General features: G+C 58.1%; 2 protein-coding genes and 1 non-coding gene across 3 annotated transcripts in view; 1 reads left to right on the forward strand and 2 right to left on the reverse strand.

The window, feature by feature from the left end:
• Positions 1-44: 44 nt before the first annotated feature.
• TRNAG-CCC (transfer RNA glycine (anticodon CCC)) lies at positions 45-115 on the reverse strand. The gene has a single exon. It is a non-coding gene; the product is annotated as a tRNA-Gly (tRNA).
• Positions 116-1,595: 1,480 nt separating this feature from the next.
• On the forward strand, positions 1,596-5,225 carry MCRIP2 (MAPK regulated corepressor interacting protein 2). Its single transcript, XM_071444574.1, has 5 exons — positions 1,596-1,750; positions 1,829-1,910; positions 3,507-3,634; positions 3,850-3,951; positions 4,785-5,225. The coding sequence occupies exons 1-5, from the start codon at positions 1,699-1,701 to the stop codon at positions 4,853-4,855; spliced, it is 435 nt and encodes a 144-aa protein (XP_071300675.1). The 5' UTR covers positions 1,596-1,698; the 3' UTR covers positions 4,856-5,225.
• Positions 5,226-5,856: 631 nt separating this feature from the next.
• Positions 5,857-13,313, reverse strand: part of ABCA3 (ATP binding cassette subfamily A member 3) — a 31,778-nt gene continuing 24,321 nt past the window's right edge. The window contains exons 23-31 of the mRNA XM_071444555.1: positions 13,155-13,313; positions 12,502-12,674; positions 12,090-12,224; positions 11,771-11,965; positions 10,688-10,875; positions 10,352-10,522; positions 9,773-9,960; positions 9,593-9,666; positions 5,857-8,317 (exon numbers count right to left, since the gene is read on the reverse strand). Coding sequence (XP_071300656.1) covers positions 8,186-8,317; positions 9,593-9,666; positions 9,773-9,960; positions 10,352-10,522; positions 10,688-10,875; positions 11,771-11,965; positions 12,090-12,224; positions 12,502-12,674; positions 13,155-13,313 — 1,415 coding nt within the window. The 3' untranslated portion in view covers positions 5,857-8,185. The remainder of the gene's footprint in view (positions 8,318-9,592; positions 9,667-9,772; positions 9,961-10,351; positions 10,523-10,687; positions 10,876-11,770; positions 11,966-12,089; positions 12,225-12,501; positions 12,675-13,154) is intronic.

Raw genomic sequence — 13,313 nt, forward strand, 5'->3', positions numbered from 1 at the left:
ACGTCTTTCATGTCCTATAGCGACATCGAGCAACGAAAAACTACTGCGCCGCCCGGGAATCGAACCCGGGTCGCAAGAATGGGAATCTTGCATGATACCACTACACCAGCGGCGCGGTCGAGCGCCCTGGTGCTCCGCTGCCCCTCGCCCCCACCGCCCGTGGACCCCCAGCGCTGCCGTTCCCCCGTCGCGCACCGGCACCCCCCAAAAGGGACAAAGTGAAGCTCTGCGCGGACACCCCAGGAAAATGGGGGCGAGGGGGGGACCACCCCCCTTTTCCGCGGCAGCGGTCAGTGGTGATGGAGGTCCGGAGGGATCCATCTGGAGCACAAGGATTAGGGGTTCAGCCCTTCCAAGCATGGAAAGGCTCAGGAATGCGCCAACATGCGCTTAGAAACCCCGGGCAGGTCCGGGGGGAAACTGAGGCACAGCCCCCAGCACGTTACAAGGCGCGTGACAGCCACTGGTGACATCCCGTGGGTCAGGGTTGTATTTAGGCACAGTAACAGGGTTGGTGGTGGCAGCAGTGGATGCACACCCGCGAAGGGTCCAAGCGTGCCTGGCACCCACCAGGGCCAGGCGAGGCTGGGCTTTTATGGGAGGTACCCTCGTACACCCCTCCCTCTCTAGCCACTACCGGGGCAACGTGGCGGAAAGGCAAAGGTCACCCTCGTGGGGTGGCTCTGCAGCCCCTGGAGGGGGCCTGGAGCCTCCCAGAGACCCCAGTGTGTTTGTCACACGGTCTCTCCCCAAAACTCTGGGTGCTGTCGCCAGGCACAGGGGCGGCCGGTGGACATTGCGGGGTAGCCGGGGACCAGCTCGGGGTCGTGTCCTGGGTCTGCACCTCCTGCCACGTGGGGACACCTTGGCGGAACCTCCCACTCCAAAGATCACCGTGCTGGCAGGGACGCCGCTGCCCACCCCGGCTCCCTGCGCTTGTCGTGGGATGTGCGGCTCACGGCGCTGTCTCCGTGGGGGTGGTACCTCAGCCCCTGCCTCTGCACCCCTTCACTTTTCCCTGCCTGGGTCCTTTGTGTCCCAGGAATGACCCCTATCTGTCCCCTGTGTGTGCCGTGGCTCCAGTGTCCTGTGTCCTGAATGTCCCCGTGCGGGTCCCCTCCGAGTTTCCCGTGACTCCCGTGTCCCCTGCGCGCCTGTGCCATCTTGTGTCCCACGTGCCGGCTGTGCCCTCTCCCCTACTTCAGCCCCGCATGGTCCAATGTCCCTTCTGCGCATTCCGTGTGTCCTGTGCGAGTCCTATGTCTCCCGCATGTCCCTTCTGTGTCCCATGAAAGTCCCCACATGTGCTCCCAGCATGTGCCCTGCTTGTCTCCAGCGTGTGTTCCTGCATCCTGTGTGTCCCCATAAATCCACACACGCGCTCCCGATGTATCCCGTGCGCGTCCCCTATGTGTCCCCACAACCCAGACATGTCTCTTGCACAGCACACACGTGTCGCGTGTGTCCCCGCACGCCTCCCACCGACCTGTGTGTCCCCCCGACCCGTCCCGCGGGTATCCCCCGCTGCCCCCGGGCGCTGGGCGCCGTCTCCGCGTCCCCCTCGTTCCCTGCGCGTTCCCCTTTAAGCGCGGGGGCGTGTCGGAGCCGGGGGGGCCCGGCCCTGCCTGCTTAAGGCCCCGGCGAGGGGCACCTGCGGCACTCGAGAGGGCGGCGGGGCCGTGGGCCGGGGCCCGCACGATGTACACGCTGACACGGGGCCCCAGCAAGCTCGCCACGCAGCGCCGCACAGGTACCGGGGGGCGCGGGGCCGGGGGCGCGGGGGCTCGTCCCGCCCCGGCCGCCCCCTGACGCCCCGCGCTCCCCGCAGGTCCCACGCAGCAGGCGGTGGAGAGCAGCAAACTGGGCGAGTATCGGGGGCGAGCGCAGCCCGGCCTGTGGCCCCCGGCCAGGTGAGACCCTGTGACCTTGGCAGGGAGCGGCGCGGGGCGGCCGGGCCTGACCTTGAAGGGAACGGGAACGGGACGGCCGGGCCGCCTGCGGGACGCGGGACGGGGACCCGGGGGCTCCGCTCGGTGCCGCTCGGCCCGGGGGTCTCGGCGGTGCTTGTGCGTCCCGCGGAGCTCTGGGCACGCCTGGGCTCTGTGCCCTGTGCCGCGGGCCGCCCCGCGTCGGGGACACACCGGGGTGGCCGCCCCCCCTCCTTCCCACGGGCCATCCCCAGAAATCGCGGGGAGCGGGACCGGTGGGGTCACGCCAAGGAGGCGGCGCGGGGGGGTCCCGGTGCGGGGCAGAGCCGGGGCCGGGCTGGTCCAGCCCCTCCGCCGACGGCCCCGATTGCACGAACCGGGCGGCGGGGCCAGCGCCGGTCCCGCCCGCCTTGGCCGCGCCGCGCACCCTCGGGGGCCGCGGAGCCCACGCGGAGCCGGCGTTCCCCTCTGTCCCAAAAGCCGGGGTGACACTTTCTGATGAATTCCAGTGTCGCGCAGCAGTACCCGGAGCTGTTGGCAGGGTGCTGTGGGGTATTCCAGTGGCTGGGAGGTGCTGATGGGATCCCTACGGAGACCCTTTCCCGACTGGAGGCCTGGAGTCACAGCATACCCAGACAGGGTAGTGGGACCCCACTGGTTCTGCACTTCCTCTCCAGCTCCAAGAAATGAGCTTCCCCCCTACCCCCCAGTTCCTCTCCTTCCCAGGATCCCTGGAATTCAGTGGAGTGGCTTCTGCCACATTTGCCCTCCGCCCTGCCCCTGGCTGTGGAGGCTTGAGAGTCACTGCCCTCCCCAGCCCCTGCCTGCAGATCTGCAGGAGCTGCCTCCTCCCAGTCTCTCCTGCCCTCCAAACCCACTCCTAGGGCCCCTTAGACTTTGCCCCATGAGGAACGTGGCTGTTGCAAGCGTGTCCTGCCTTAGAGCTGGGCAGAAAAGCCAAAATACTGGAGTTTGCATTGAACGTGCTCCTAGGTCTCATCCTGAGTCTTGCCTTTAGCTCTGGTGTGTGTTGGTGCATCCAGGCAGGGAGTGGTTGAAGTGCCCCTCACCAGAGGGGATCCCAGCTCTGAGGAAGCCTGACCTGCTCCCACTTTTCAGAGTGTAACATCTCAGTCCTGGGGCACCTTGTGTGCCCCATGCTGGGGCCAGAGCTGTTCCAGTGAACCTGGCCCCATTCCCCAGAGGATGGCCCATTCCCTGTCCAGTACCTGACTGGATTTCACTTCCATTTCCTGATATTCCTGCAAGTTTGGTGGCAGATTCTTTCTTAGGGACTGCACTTGGTGCTAGATTGGAGGATGGGTAGGAGATGGGCAGCTGGTGCTTTTCCCCAGGGAGCTCTCCTTGCACCCTTCCTGTGTGAGAATCCCCTGTCCCTGGGGGCTGGGTCCCTTTCCATCCCAGTCCTTGGGGACAGGGATGGGTGGCTGCAGCTGTGGGCGAGTGTGTGCACTGTGGGGCAGCCCAGGACACCTGAACCTCCCCAGTTCTTGCTGGGGTGGGCATGGGCAGAGCTGCCTGTGCCCTCATCTCCCCCTTGCTTCCCTCCCTCCACAGCCCAGCACAGAAACTCGTCTTCAACAGAGTGAATGGCAAGAGGCCCCCACTGCTGCTGCAGCAGATCTCAGCCCCTGAAGAATGTTACACCCTGGCCCACGAGGAGAACGTCCGCTTTGTCTATGAAGGTGAGGGCAGAGGGTCCCTGGGGCAGCAGCCAGAGGAGCTGGAGCAGATGGAGCCCCTCCCCAGCACCTACACCGTGCTGGGGACATCAGTGGCAGGCACGGAGTCCCCAACCTGGGCCCTTGCCCTCCTTTGCTCCACCTCCTGCTCCTGTCCCGCAGCCCCCCGCACTGGGAGCCCTGTCCCAAACCCACCCAGCCTCGTTCCCCCTCCCCAGCCTGGCAGCAGGTAGAGCAGCAGCTGGACAGCAGCCGGAGCGGGGAGAGCGCCTGTGGCCCCGTGCAGTACGTGGAGAAAACCCCCAACCCCGGACTCAAAAGTAAGTGGGAGTGGTTGTGGCCCTTTGGGGTGCATCAGGCTCGGGGTGCAGTGTGTGGCTGTGGGCTCAGCCTGCACCTGAACAGGGCTGTAGTGGAAGGAAGAGGAGGATCCCAGTGCTGGATGTGCCAGAGGGGCTGGTTGGGTCTGTCCTGCTGATGCTGAGGTCACTCTGGGGGTGCTGGGGGCACAGCTGTCCCCAGGCACTGGGGTGGGGATGTCCCACTGTATCCCTTGGATGTTCCACTGTGTTGCTAACTCCTCTGGGATTCAGACTCCTCTGCCACCAAGGGGTTCAGCATCATGCTGGAGAGAGAGGAGCTGCCTGTGGGAACCTGCTTCTCCTGGGGCCAGCAGGACCAATTGGGCTTGGGGACAACAGTTGTCTGGTGGCACCTGGAGTCAGCAGCCTTTGGGCTCTCACAGTGGCTGAGAGCTCCCCAAGGAAGAGAATGTCCCTGTAGATCCAGTCTGGCCTTTTAGGGACATGGCACAGGGGTGGAGAAGACCTGGGGGTGTCATTAGATTGGAGATCAGGGAAAGATTCTTCCCTCAGAGGGTGCTGGGCACTGCCCAGGCTCCCCAGGGAATGGGCACAGCCCCGGGGCTGCCAGAGCTCCAGGAGTGTTTGGACAGCACTGCCAGGGAAGCCCAGGGTGGGATTGTTGGGGTGTCTATGCAGGGACAGGAGCTGGGCTGGATGATCCCTGTGGATCCCTTCCAGCTGAGGATATTCTGTGATTCCATGGTTATTTTTTCTGGGGTTTGGAAGGGAGCACCCAGAGCTCTGCTCCTGCTCCAGCTGTTCCCCTCTCTCCCTCCCCTCTTTCTCAGACTTCGTTCCCATTGACCTGGAGGATTGGTGGGCACAGCAATTTCTGGCCAAAATCGAGAACAGCTCATAGAAGGGAAGAAAAGGTTGTGTTTGGTTTCTTTATAAGAGAAAAGAAGCTGCGAGCACCTGGTGACAGCCCAGCATCGGTGGCGTTTTTGAAGCGTTTTTAAGACGCCCGAGGTGGAGTGAGCCAGCCCAGAGCACCGGACCACAGCCATGCCCGGCCTCGCGCCCTCCCCGTGCCCGGCACAGGAGCAGCGTGCAGCCCCAGCCAGGATTCCTTAAGTGCCAGTTCTCGGACTGCTGCAGCTCCTGCAGCCTCCAGCTCCAGGGACACTGCGGTGCCACGCTGGGGACGAGGGAGCGGCTCCCCCCTGCAGCCACGGGAGGCCAGGGGGTGCTGCAGCAGCACCGCCAGACAATAAAGCGCTGAAACTGCCCGTGGAGCCGCGCTTGTGCCATGGGGAAGAGGGGAAGCAGGGGCTGCAGCATCATGGCCCCTGGAGAGGGGATGCTCCCAGCTGACTCGTGGCTCAGTGGGAACCTGGCTCCTGTGGATTCAAGGGCTTGGAGCTCCTCTTCCTTGCAGCTGCATCCTTGCCCTAATGCTGCTGCATCTCCCAGGGCTCAGCCAGGGGCTGGTGCTGTCTTAGGTGATGCTTGGGATTGGGGGGCATATGGGAATCTGCAAGGGGGGCTGAGCACCCTGGCTGTGCTCCAGAGCTGCGCTGCAGCATGGACGTGGGCAAAGCTGCAGGAATGGGAATGTCAGGGCCAGCTGCCCGCTGCCATGGAGGCAAAAAGGCTCAAGGTCTCCCCCTCACCTGTGGTTGTTTGGGTGAGCTGAGAGAGGATAGTTGTGGCTACCTGAAGTAAAAAGAATGGAGACCCCAACTTCTGCTTCTACAAAAAAACTCCTCAGCTGATGGGCTTTTCAAGCCAAACTGAGCCCTTCTAGTTCTGGTTTGTAGGACACCCCTCTACCCCCATGTCCTTCTCCCCAAGCAGAGAGCAGGAGGCCGGCACAGGCTGAATAGAGTCTGAATCGAAAGGAGGCCAGGAAACACCCACTGGAAAAAAAAATCATCTTTATTATTCCTATGATGGGAGCAACAACCACACTGCAGCCAGGGGGGAGTAGAAGCTGGCCAGGAGCTGTGTTGCTTCTCCCACCTGGGAGGCCAGAGCAGTGCCAGCAGCAGCTGTGCCCCTGGCACCTGCCCCTGGAGCACTCCTGGTCCTGCTCCCACCCCCAGGCTGGCACACCTGGCACTGGGGCTGTGACTGAAATCAGGAGCAGCACCATGCACAGCCCACAGTGCCTGCCTCGCTGCCAGGCAGGGTGTTACAGCCCCTGGGACAGGGAAATGCTACTTCCATAACACCTCCTTCATTTAGGCCAGGGTGGCCCCAGAGTGATGGAGGGCTGGGGCCAGGGGATGTCATCCCTGCCGTGGACGCTCCCCCCAGCTCTGCCATGGCATCATGGGCAGGGTGGGGGTTAAGCTGCCTCTGTGTCCCCAGCCAGCACCAAGCCTTGCAGGGGGCACCAGAGCCAATAGGACATGGACAGTTACTGCTGTGCCCAGGGCACTGCCAGCCCACCCTCCCAGCAAAAAGCATCCCCCCTTTTTCTTCCCTCCCTGGCAAAGTCCCTGCTGCTGGGATTCCCCCCTGCATGGTCCCTGACAGTGGCTGGCTCTGCTGCCCACCAGGATGCTCCCAGGGTGCAATCCCTCCCTGCCAGCAACTCCAAAGGACTCCAAGGGGTCTAAGCAGGCCATACACCTGCTGGCTGCTGACTAATAAAAGCACACATCTTTAAGATCCAGGGAACTTCTTAGTAACATGATGCACCATTGTTCTGAACAACAACATTAGGCAAAGGAAAGAAATGGAACAGGAATAAATGAGTCAGTCACAAGGAAAAAATGAAAACCCAACCCAAAAATATAACCCAACCCCTGACAATGCATTCACTGGGAGGGAATCAGCCCCCCTTGCCATAAATATTAATTATGTGCAATTGTGTGTAGTACTATAGTGCAAATAGCTCTGCATTGATCATGGGGCAGCTGCCCCAGGTGACACAGGGACTAGTTAAGGACAGACAAGAATCAACACAGATTTCCAACAAACAAACAAAAAAAACCCCAACCCAGTCACTGGGAAACTCCAAAAAGGAGTTGCCTCCTCCAACTGGGCCCAGGCAATGCTGGTGCCCAGCAGCATCCTGGAGCCAGGCAGGGGCAGGACAGGGCCTCTGCTCCCTGCCTGCTGCTGGCACGGCCTGGTCAGGGGCAGAGGGGATGAGGAGGAGGATGCAGGACAGATATGGTCAGGTTGGAGCTGTGTGGGGTGTAAAGAGGTGAGCTCAGCAGGACACGGGCACAGCGAGGGCATCGCTGGCTTCAAGCTGGTCCTGTGGCTGCACTGCACAGTGTGGGGCAGTACTGCTGGCAGAACCCCTGCATGGGCACAACACTGAGGCCAGCAGCATCCCTGGGCACCCTGTGACACTTCATACCCATCCTACAGAGCACAGCCAAGACCCTGCAGCACCTCTCCCTCAACCCACAGCATCCCCAGGGAGCTTATGGCACCTCTGACCCGTCCCTGCAGTGTCCCTGGGCACCCCTCACTGCCTCCAGCTCTGGCTCCCAGCCGTGCCCATCACGTGCTGTTCTGAGGCCGAGCTCTGGCATTGCTCCATTGCTACCTCTCACCCAGTGCCAGCTCCTGGCACCACAGCTCCCCCTGCACAGCTGGGGCCAGAGCCAGCTCCTCGAGCCAGGCTTGGCAAGCAGGCAGGAGGGGACAGTTTTCCCTAGCGCTTAAAGGAGACAGAGCCTCCTCTTTCCATGCCAGGCAGGTGCCAGACAGAAGCTGAGCTGTACCCCCCTGGCTGGATACAAAGTGCTCCCAGGGGCAATCCCAGCACATCCTGCTGCCCCAAGGACGGTTTGGATCTGAGCTATGTGACAGCCTCCTGCTAAACCACGAGCAACCACCAAACAACACAGGGACATGCGGGTGAGGAGCGTGGGGCGCGTCCCGCTGGGTGTCAGCCACGGGCAGGGAAGGGGGAGCAGAGGGGATCCTCCTCTGCCATCCCAAGTCCAATGCCCCTCTCCACCCATCCAGGCTCTCCCGGATTTTTGGGTGGATTTTTTTTGCTGTATGGATGAAGAAGGCTGGAGAGTGGCAGTGTCACATGCGCACACATACGCACACCCACGCACACCCGTGCTGGCAGCCGCAGGAGCGCTGCCATCTCCTCACCCCTTGCTGGGAAGGTTTACATTGATACAGTATTTAAGACACGCCGATATATAAATTACTGTCTCTATATATACTATGTATAGGCTGAGGGCCAGTCCGTGATGGGGCACCAGGGGGCTCATTTCCCTCTGTCCTCTGTGTAGTGCTGGAAGCGAGTGAAGCTCATGAAGACCTGCTCCAGGGAGATCTGGCTCACCGAGTAGTCCTCCAAGCGATACTTCTCTTTGGCTTTCTCCAGGGCCCCAAAGACCTGCAAGGGAGGGCAGAGACAGGAGGCAGCGTGACTGGGTGTGGGGGCACTCCCAGGACCACAGGGGGAGCCCCAGGCTGTGACAGGGAGCACCCACTGTGACAGGGAATCTCCTGGCTGTGGCAGGGAAAGCAGAGAAAGTTTTTTTCTCCAGGGAGACCCAGGAAAATGACACCTTCCCTGGCAGGAGAGTGGGGGGAAGCCAGGAGTATCTGACACCATTTAAAAACACATGCTATGAATATGATTGTTTTACACATTTATATGTGATAAATGCATACATATATACACATATACAAATACATACATATATATACATGTATATATGTATTTACATATATATTCACACACATATCTGGGTTTGAATCCCTGCCCAAGGCTTCTGCTAACACATATATAAAAAATCTTTATATAATATAGAAATAACACTCAGGATACTATATACACTATACATAACTATCTGTATCTAGCATACACATAATTTTTATATTGAGCTACATATGATATACATATATTTATATACTATTTATATTATATATATTTATAAACTCACTCTCTAGTTTTTATATAATCCTATACATAGTTTTAATATAATCTGTATACTATGTACTCTCTCTATATATACTCTGTAGACTATACTACATACTTGATAGAGAGTATATAGAGTATATAATCTTATAGAGTATTACCTATACCATATACCCTATTGAGTAGATATATTGTATAAATACAATATACACTATATGATATACTCTACATCCAGTGCATGTAATATACAGATATATATACTTAGATACTGCATATGAAAACTATCTATATATTCATAGTATATAGAGATATTCATAGTATATAGATAGTTTATTCATAGTATATATAGATATATTCACATGTATTCACATATAGATAATGTACATGTAGACAGTATATACACAGAGCTATACTAGGTATACTCTATACCTAACTCTGTATATGTATGCAGAGGGTTACATACTGTATCTGTACTGTGGGGTTTTATTGGTGTCCCTGGGCGAGGACCCCTCAAGATCAGTGGCTGGGGAAAGCCACTGCCCACAGCCCCAGTGGGAGCACACTGAAGCACTGCCAGGGTGTTCCTGGGGCTGAGGGGCAGGAGCAGGGAGCTGTCAGCACGGGGAAGTTTTGCCCACCCATCCCAGGTTTCCACAGCATAATGCAGTGTGGGGAGAATGCACCACCAAAAGCAAAGCACCAAGAACAAAGGAAGGGGCAGGAGAAGGGTTCCCAGTGCCCCCTTACCTGTGCCCAGCTGAGGTTCTTGTTGGTCAAGTGGTAATGCACCATGCCCTGGTGCTCATGCTTCAGGACACTGCCTGGAGAATCGAGCAGGGAGAGGCTCTGTGTTAGGGAAGGTGCTGCAGTTCACACCCAGCACCCTGCCCCTGCTCTGGGGGCAACCACTCCAGCAGCTCACGGTACCTGGGAAAGTCTTCTCCACGAAGGCCTTGAAGGCCTGCAGCTCACCCTCCTCCTCACTCCGCGTTTTGGCCAGCAAGGTGTATCCACTACCAAACTTGCTTTTGAGGTGCTGGGGGCTGCCCAGGCACTTGAACTGCCCATTCACCATGATGGCCAATCGTGTGCACAGTGCCTCGCACTCCTCCATGCTGCAGGAAGGAGAGGACTCATTCAGAGAATCCCAGGATGGTTTGGGCTGGAAGGAACCTTAAAGCTCATCTCATTTCACCCCCTACCATGGAAAGGGACACCTTCCACTAGAACAGGCTGCTCCAAGCCCAGTCCAGCATGCCCCAGAGAGGGGGCAGCCACAGCTTCTCTGGGCATGTAAGCACCAGACACAAGCAGAAGCTTCTGGGAAGTGGCTGGAGGTGTGTTCCCTTCTCTCTGGACTCTTTGAGGAGGGAGATTTGGGTAGAGCCAGCCACTGGCTGCAGGCAGTGTATACCCACCCACCAGGCCCTGGAAGTGTGTCCCATCCCTTGGATCCCACCACTCTCCCTGATCTCTTATGCCAAGCCCTGCCCAGCCAGGTGTCACCTGTGGGAGGTGAAGATGATGGATTTGCCACACTCCCGTGTCCGTGTCACTGCGTCCCAGAGCAAGCGCCGGGCCACAGGGTCCATGCCAGTGGAGGGCTCATCCAGGAAGATCACAGGGGGGCCACCAATGAGAGCAATGCCAGCACTCAGCTTCCGCTTGTTCCCACCGCTGCAGAGGAATCACAGAACCATTAAGGTTGGAAACGATCTGCGAGATCACCAAGTTCAACCTTCAGCCGAAAATGGGAGCGAGGAACGGGGACAGAGCCCCAGTAGGAGCACAGGGAGCACCAGGCCAGAGGAGGGACAGCGATTTGGCCAGGCCTGCTCTCACCTGTAGGTCCTGACGAGTTTGTCGGCGTGCGGCTCCAGGAGCAGCCCCCGCAGCATGTTCTCCACGCAGCTGCCGATGTAGCGCTCGGGGATGCCGCGCAGCCGCGCGTACATGCTCAGCGTCTCGCGGCCCGTCATGTGCTCCAGCAGGGCATCGAACTGCGGGCAGTACCCGATCCGCTGCTGCACCTGCGGCCCAGAGCAGCGCACGGCAATCAGCCCACGGGCAGGGCTCCGAGCCAGGGGTGCCTGGGCACCCACGGGCCTTGCTGCTCCTCCCTGAGTTTCTGCTCAGAGTGATGGGAACTGAGCCTCAGCTCTGAAACCGTGGGGGGAATGAGAGGGAAATGCCCCCTGGAGCAGCTGGGCTGACAGGGATGGACAGATGTGTCTCTGGACAGCAGCTGGGTGGGCTCACAATGCCTCTGCCAAGCTGGTTCCTCACTGTGAGGGACCATTTTGGGGTGCCCAGGCTCTCAGAAGAAGGAAAGTGCTGGAGGGCTGGTACCTCCCCCATGTCATGCTCACTTCCAGGGACAAGAGCATGAGAGAAGGCAGTTTCGGGGAAGGAAGCAATTTGGGGCATGCTCTCAAGGAATGTTCTTCATGTCTGACCTTGTCTGAGATCCCAATTCACTTAAGACTTGGACTTGATGGTCCTTGTGGGTCCCTTCCAAATCAGAATATTCTGTGAAATCTGGGACAGTGGTAGAGGAAGGACTGGACCGAAAGCCTAACCCCTGCTCATCTCTTCCTCTTCCAAAGGAAGTGGGCAATTCCCAGCAAGGACACCCCTAGCAGAGATCTGGAAAGGTTTGATACACTCATTTTAGAGACCATCCTCCAATATTTTCCACATTTCCAGCTATGGAGGTAAAACCCTTTGATGAAGGGTTTGCTACCCTCAGCAGGTTTGGTCTCCATTTGTATCACATCTGTAATCCCAGCAGAGAGGAAACTGCTTCCACATGGCCAGATAATGGAGAGCTGAGCCAGCCAAGGACACAAGGTCCCTGGGATATATATTGTCCCTGCCTCACAGGATAGTCTACAACACCACCCTCACCCCCGCAGCCTTGGGTACCTTCTTGATGTTGGCCAGAATGCTGTGGCCATCCACAAAGGCGTCCCCCGATGTGATGCTCTCGTCACCTGTCAGCATCTTGAAGGTGGTGGTTTTGCCCGCTCCGTTGAAGCCAAGGAGACCAAAGCATTCCCCTTTGCTGACGGCCAAGGAGATCCTGTCCACTGCCAGCAGGGACTCCCGGCTGTCATAGACCTGGAGGAGGCACACAAGGGCCACGTGTCACTGCCCGATGGCACGGCAAGGCGGGCGGTGGCTCTGCCACCCCCAGAGGACACGGCTCAGATGGCATCAGGATCCTCAGGCCACCTTGCCTCACCTTGGTCAGTTCCTTGATGACCAGAGGGCTGCTGAGAGACGACAGCAGTTCTGGTGGTGACTCCAAAACCTTCTTCCTCTCATCTGCCACATCCCTGTCCTCTGGCAGCACAGACACCCTGTTCAGCAGGGCCACCTGAACACAGGGGGAAGACACACTCTGTGTCACCTGGCTGCTGGGGGATGAATGGGCTCCTCCAGTGTCCCCAACCCTGGCAGAATCCATCCCTTCCATCAGCTGCCTCTGGAGATGTCTCACTCTGCCAATCCATACACTTAACAGGACTGGCTCCTCCAAGCTCCAGGGATGCTCCCTGGGAAGATGATTTAGGTGATGAGGGCCCATCTCCAGCTCACAGGGACTCCTGGGCTGGGCCTGGAGGGCACAGCTCCCTCCCACGTGCTTCACTCACCCATTTCCGCCGCCTGCAGATGCCACAGACCAGAGTTCTCAGTCTCCAGAGGAGGTTTGTCTCAATGAGGAAGAGGAGGAAGAGGAAGGAGAAACCCTGGATGGCCAAGGAGGTCAGGTACCGCCCAATCCCAGGGGTCTCCCAGGAAAAGTAGTTCATCTGATAACTGATATCTGAGGAAAGATGGAACAAAATCAACTCCAGGATCAATCCACACTTTGGGGAGGGGCAGATAAACTCCAGAGAAAGCTGTGAGCCCAAAACTTTGCCAGGCTTATCTTCATCCCACACTGGCTCCCTGCCCACAGCTCTTTCCAATGCTTCCCACAGGAGGATTTGGGTCTCGAGGGGATCTGGCAGAGGACGCCCAGTGGAGGCAGGCAGAGGACACCAATCTTGGGATTGGGATTTTTTTACTCATCTCTGAAACTTACCCTAGACACATTTTTCCTCCAAATCATGAATAAGGTGATGCAGTTAAGGAATTTTCTCCTATATATGTCCTAATATACTGCCCAGTTTTTGCTCTAAAATGGTACCTGCAGCTACTGCCCAGGCAGAGGCCCCATGACACTGCCCAGTTCCACCATCCACCCCACACAACCCCCCAGTGATGCTGTGGGGGCTGGCCAGGTGAGGATGTAGAGACTCACTGAAGGCCTTGCAGATGAAGATGGCTTCAACAGAGGAGGTGCAAAACTGAATGAACTCATAATTCTGGTAGAAGTCACTGATGCACTGGCCCAGGCAGTAATTGGGTAAGACGAGAAAAACTTTATCCAGGGTTTTGGAGAGGTCGACCAAGCCCAGCT

Source organism: Agelaius tricolor, unplaced genomic scaffold, assembly GCF_023055355.1.
Source record: "Agelaius tricolor isolate 1412-34295 unplaced genomic scaffold, bAgeTri1.0.p SCAF_19, whole genome shotgun sequence".
Classification (NCBI taxonomy): domain Eukaryota; kingdom Metazoa; phylum Chordata; class Aves; order Passeriformes; family Icteridae; genus Agelaius; species Agelaius tricolor.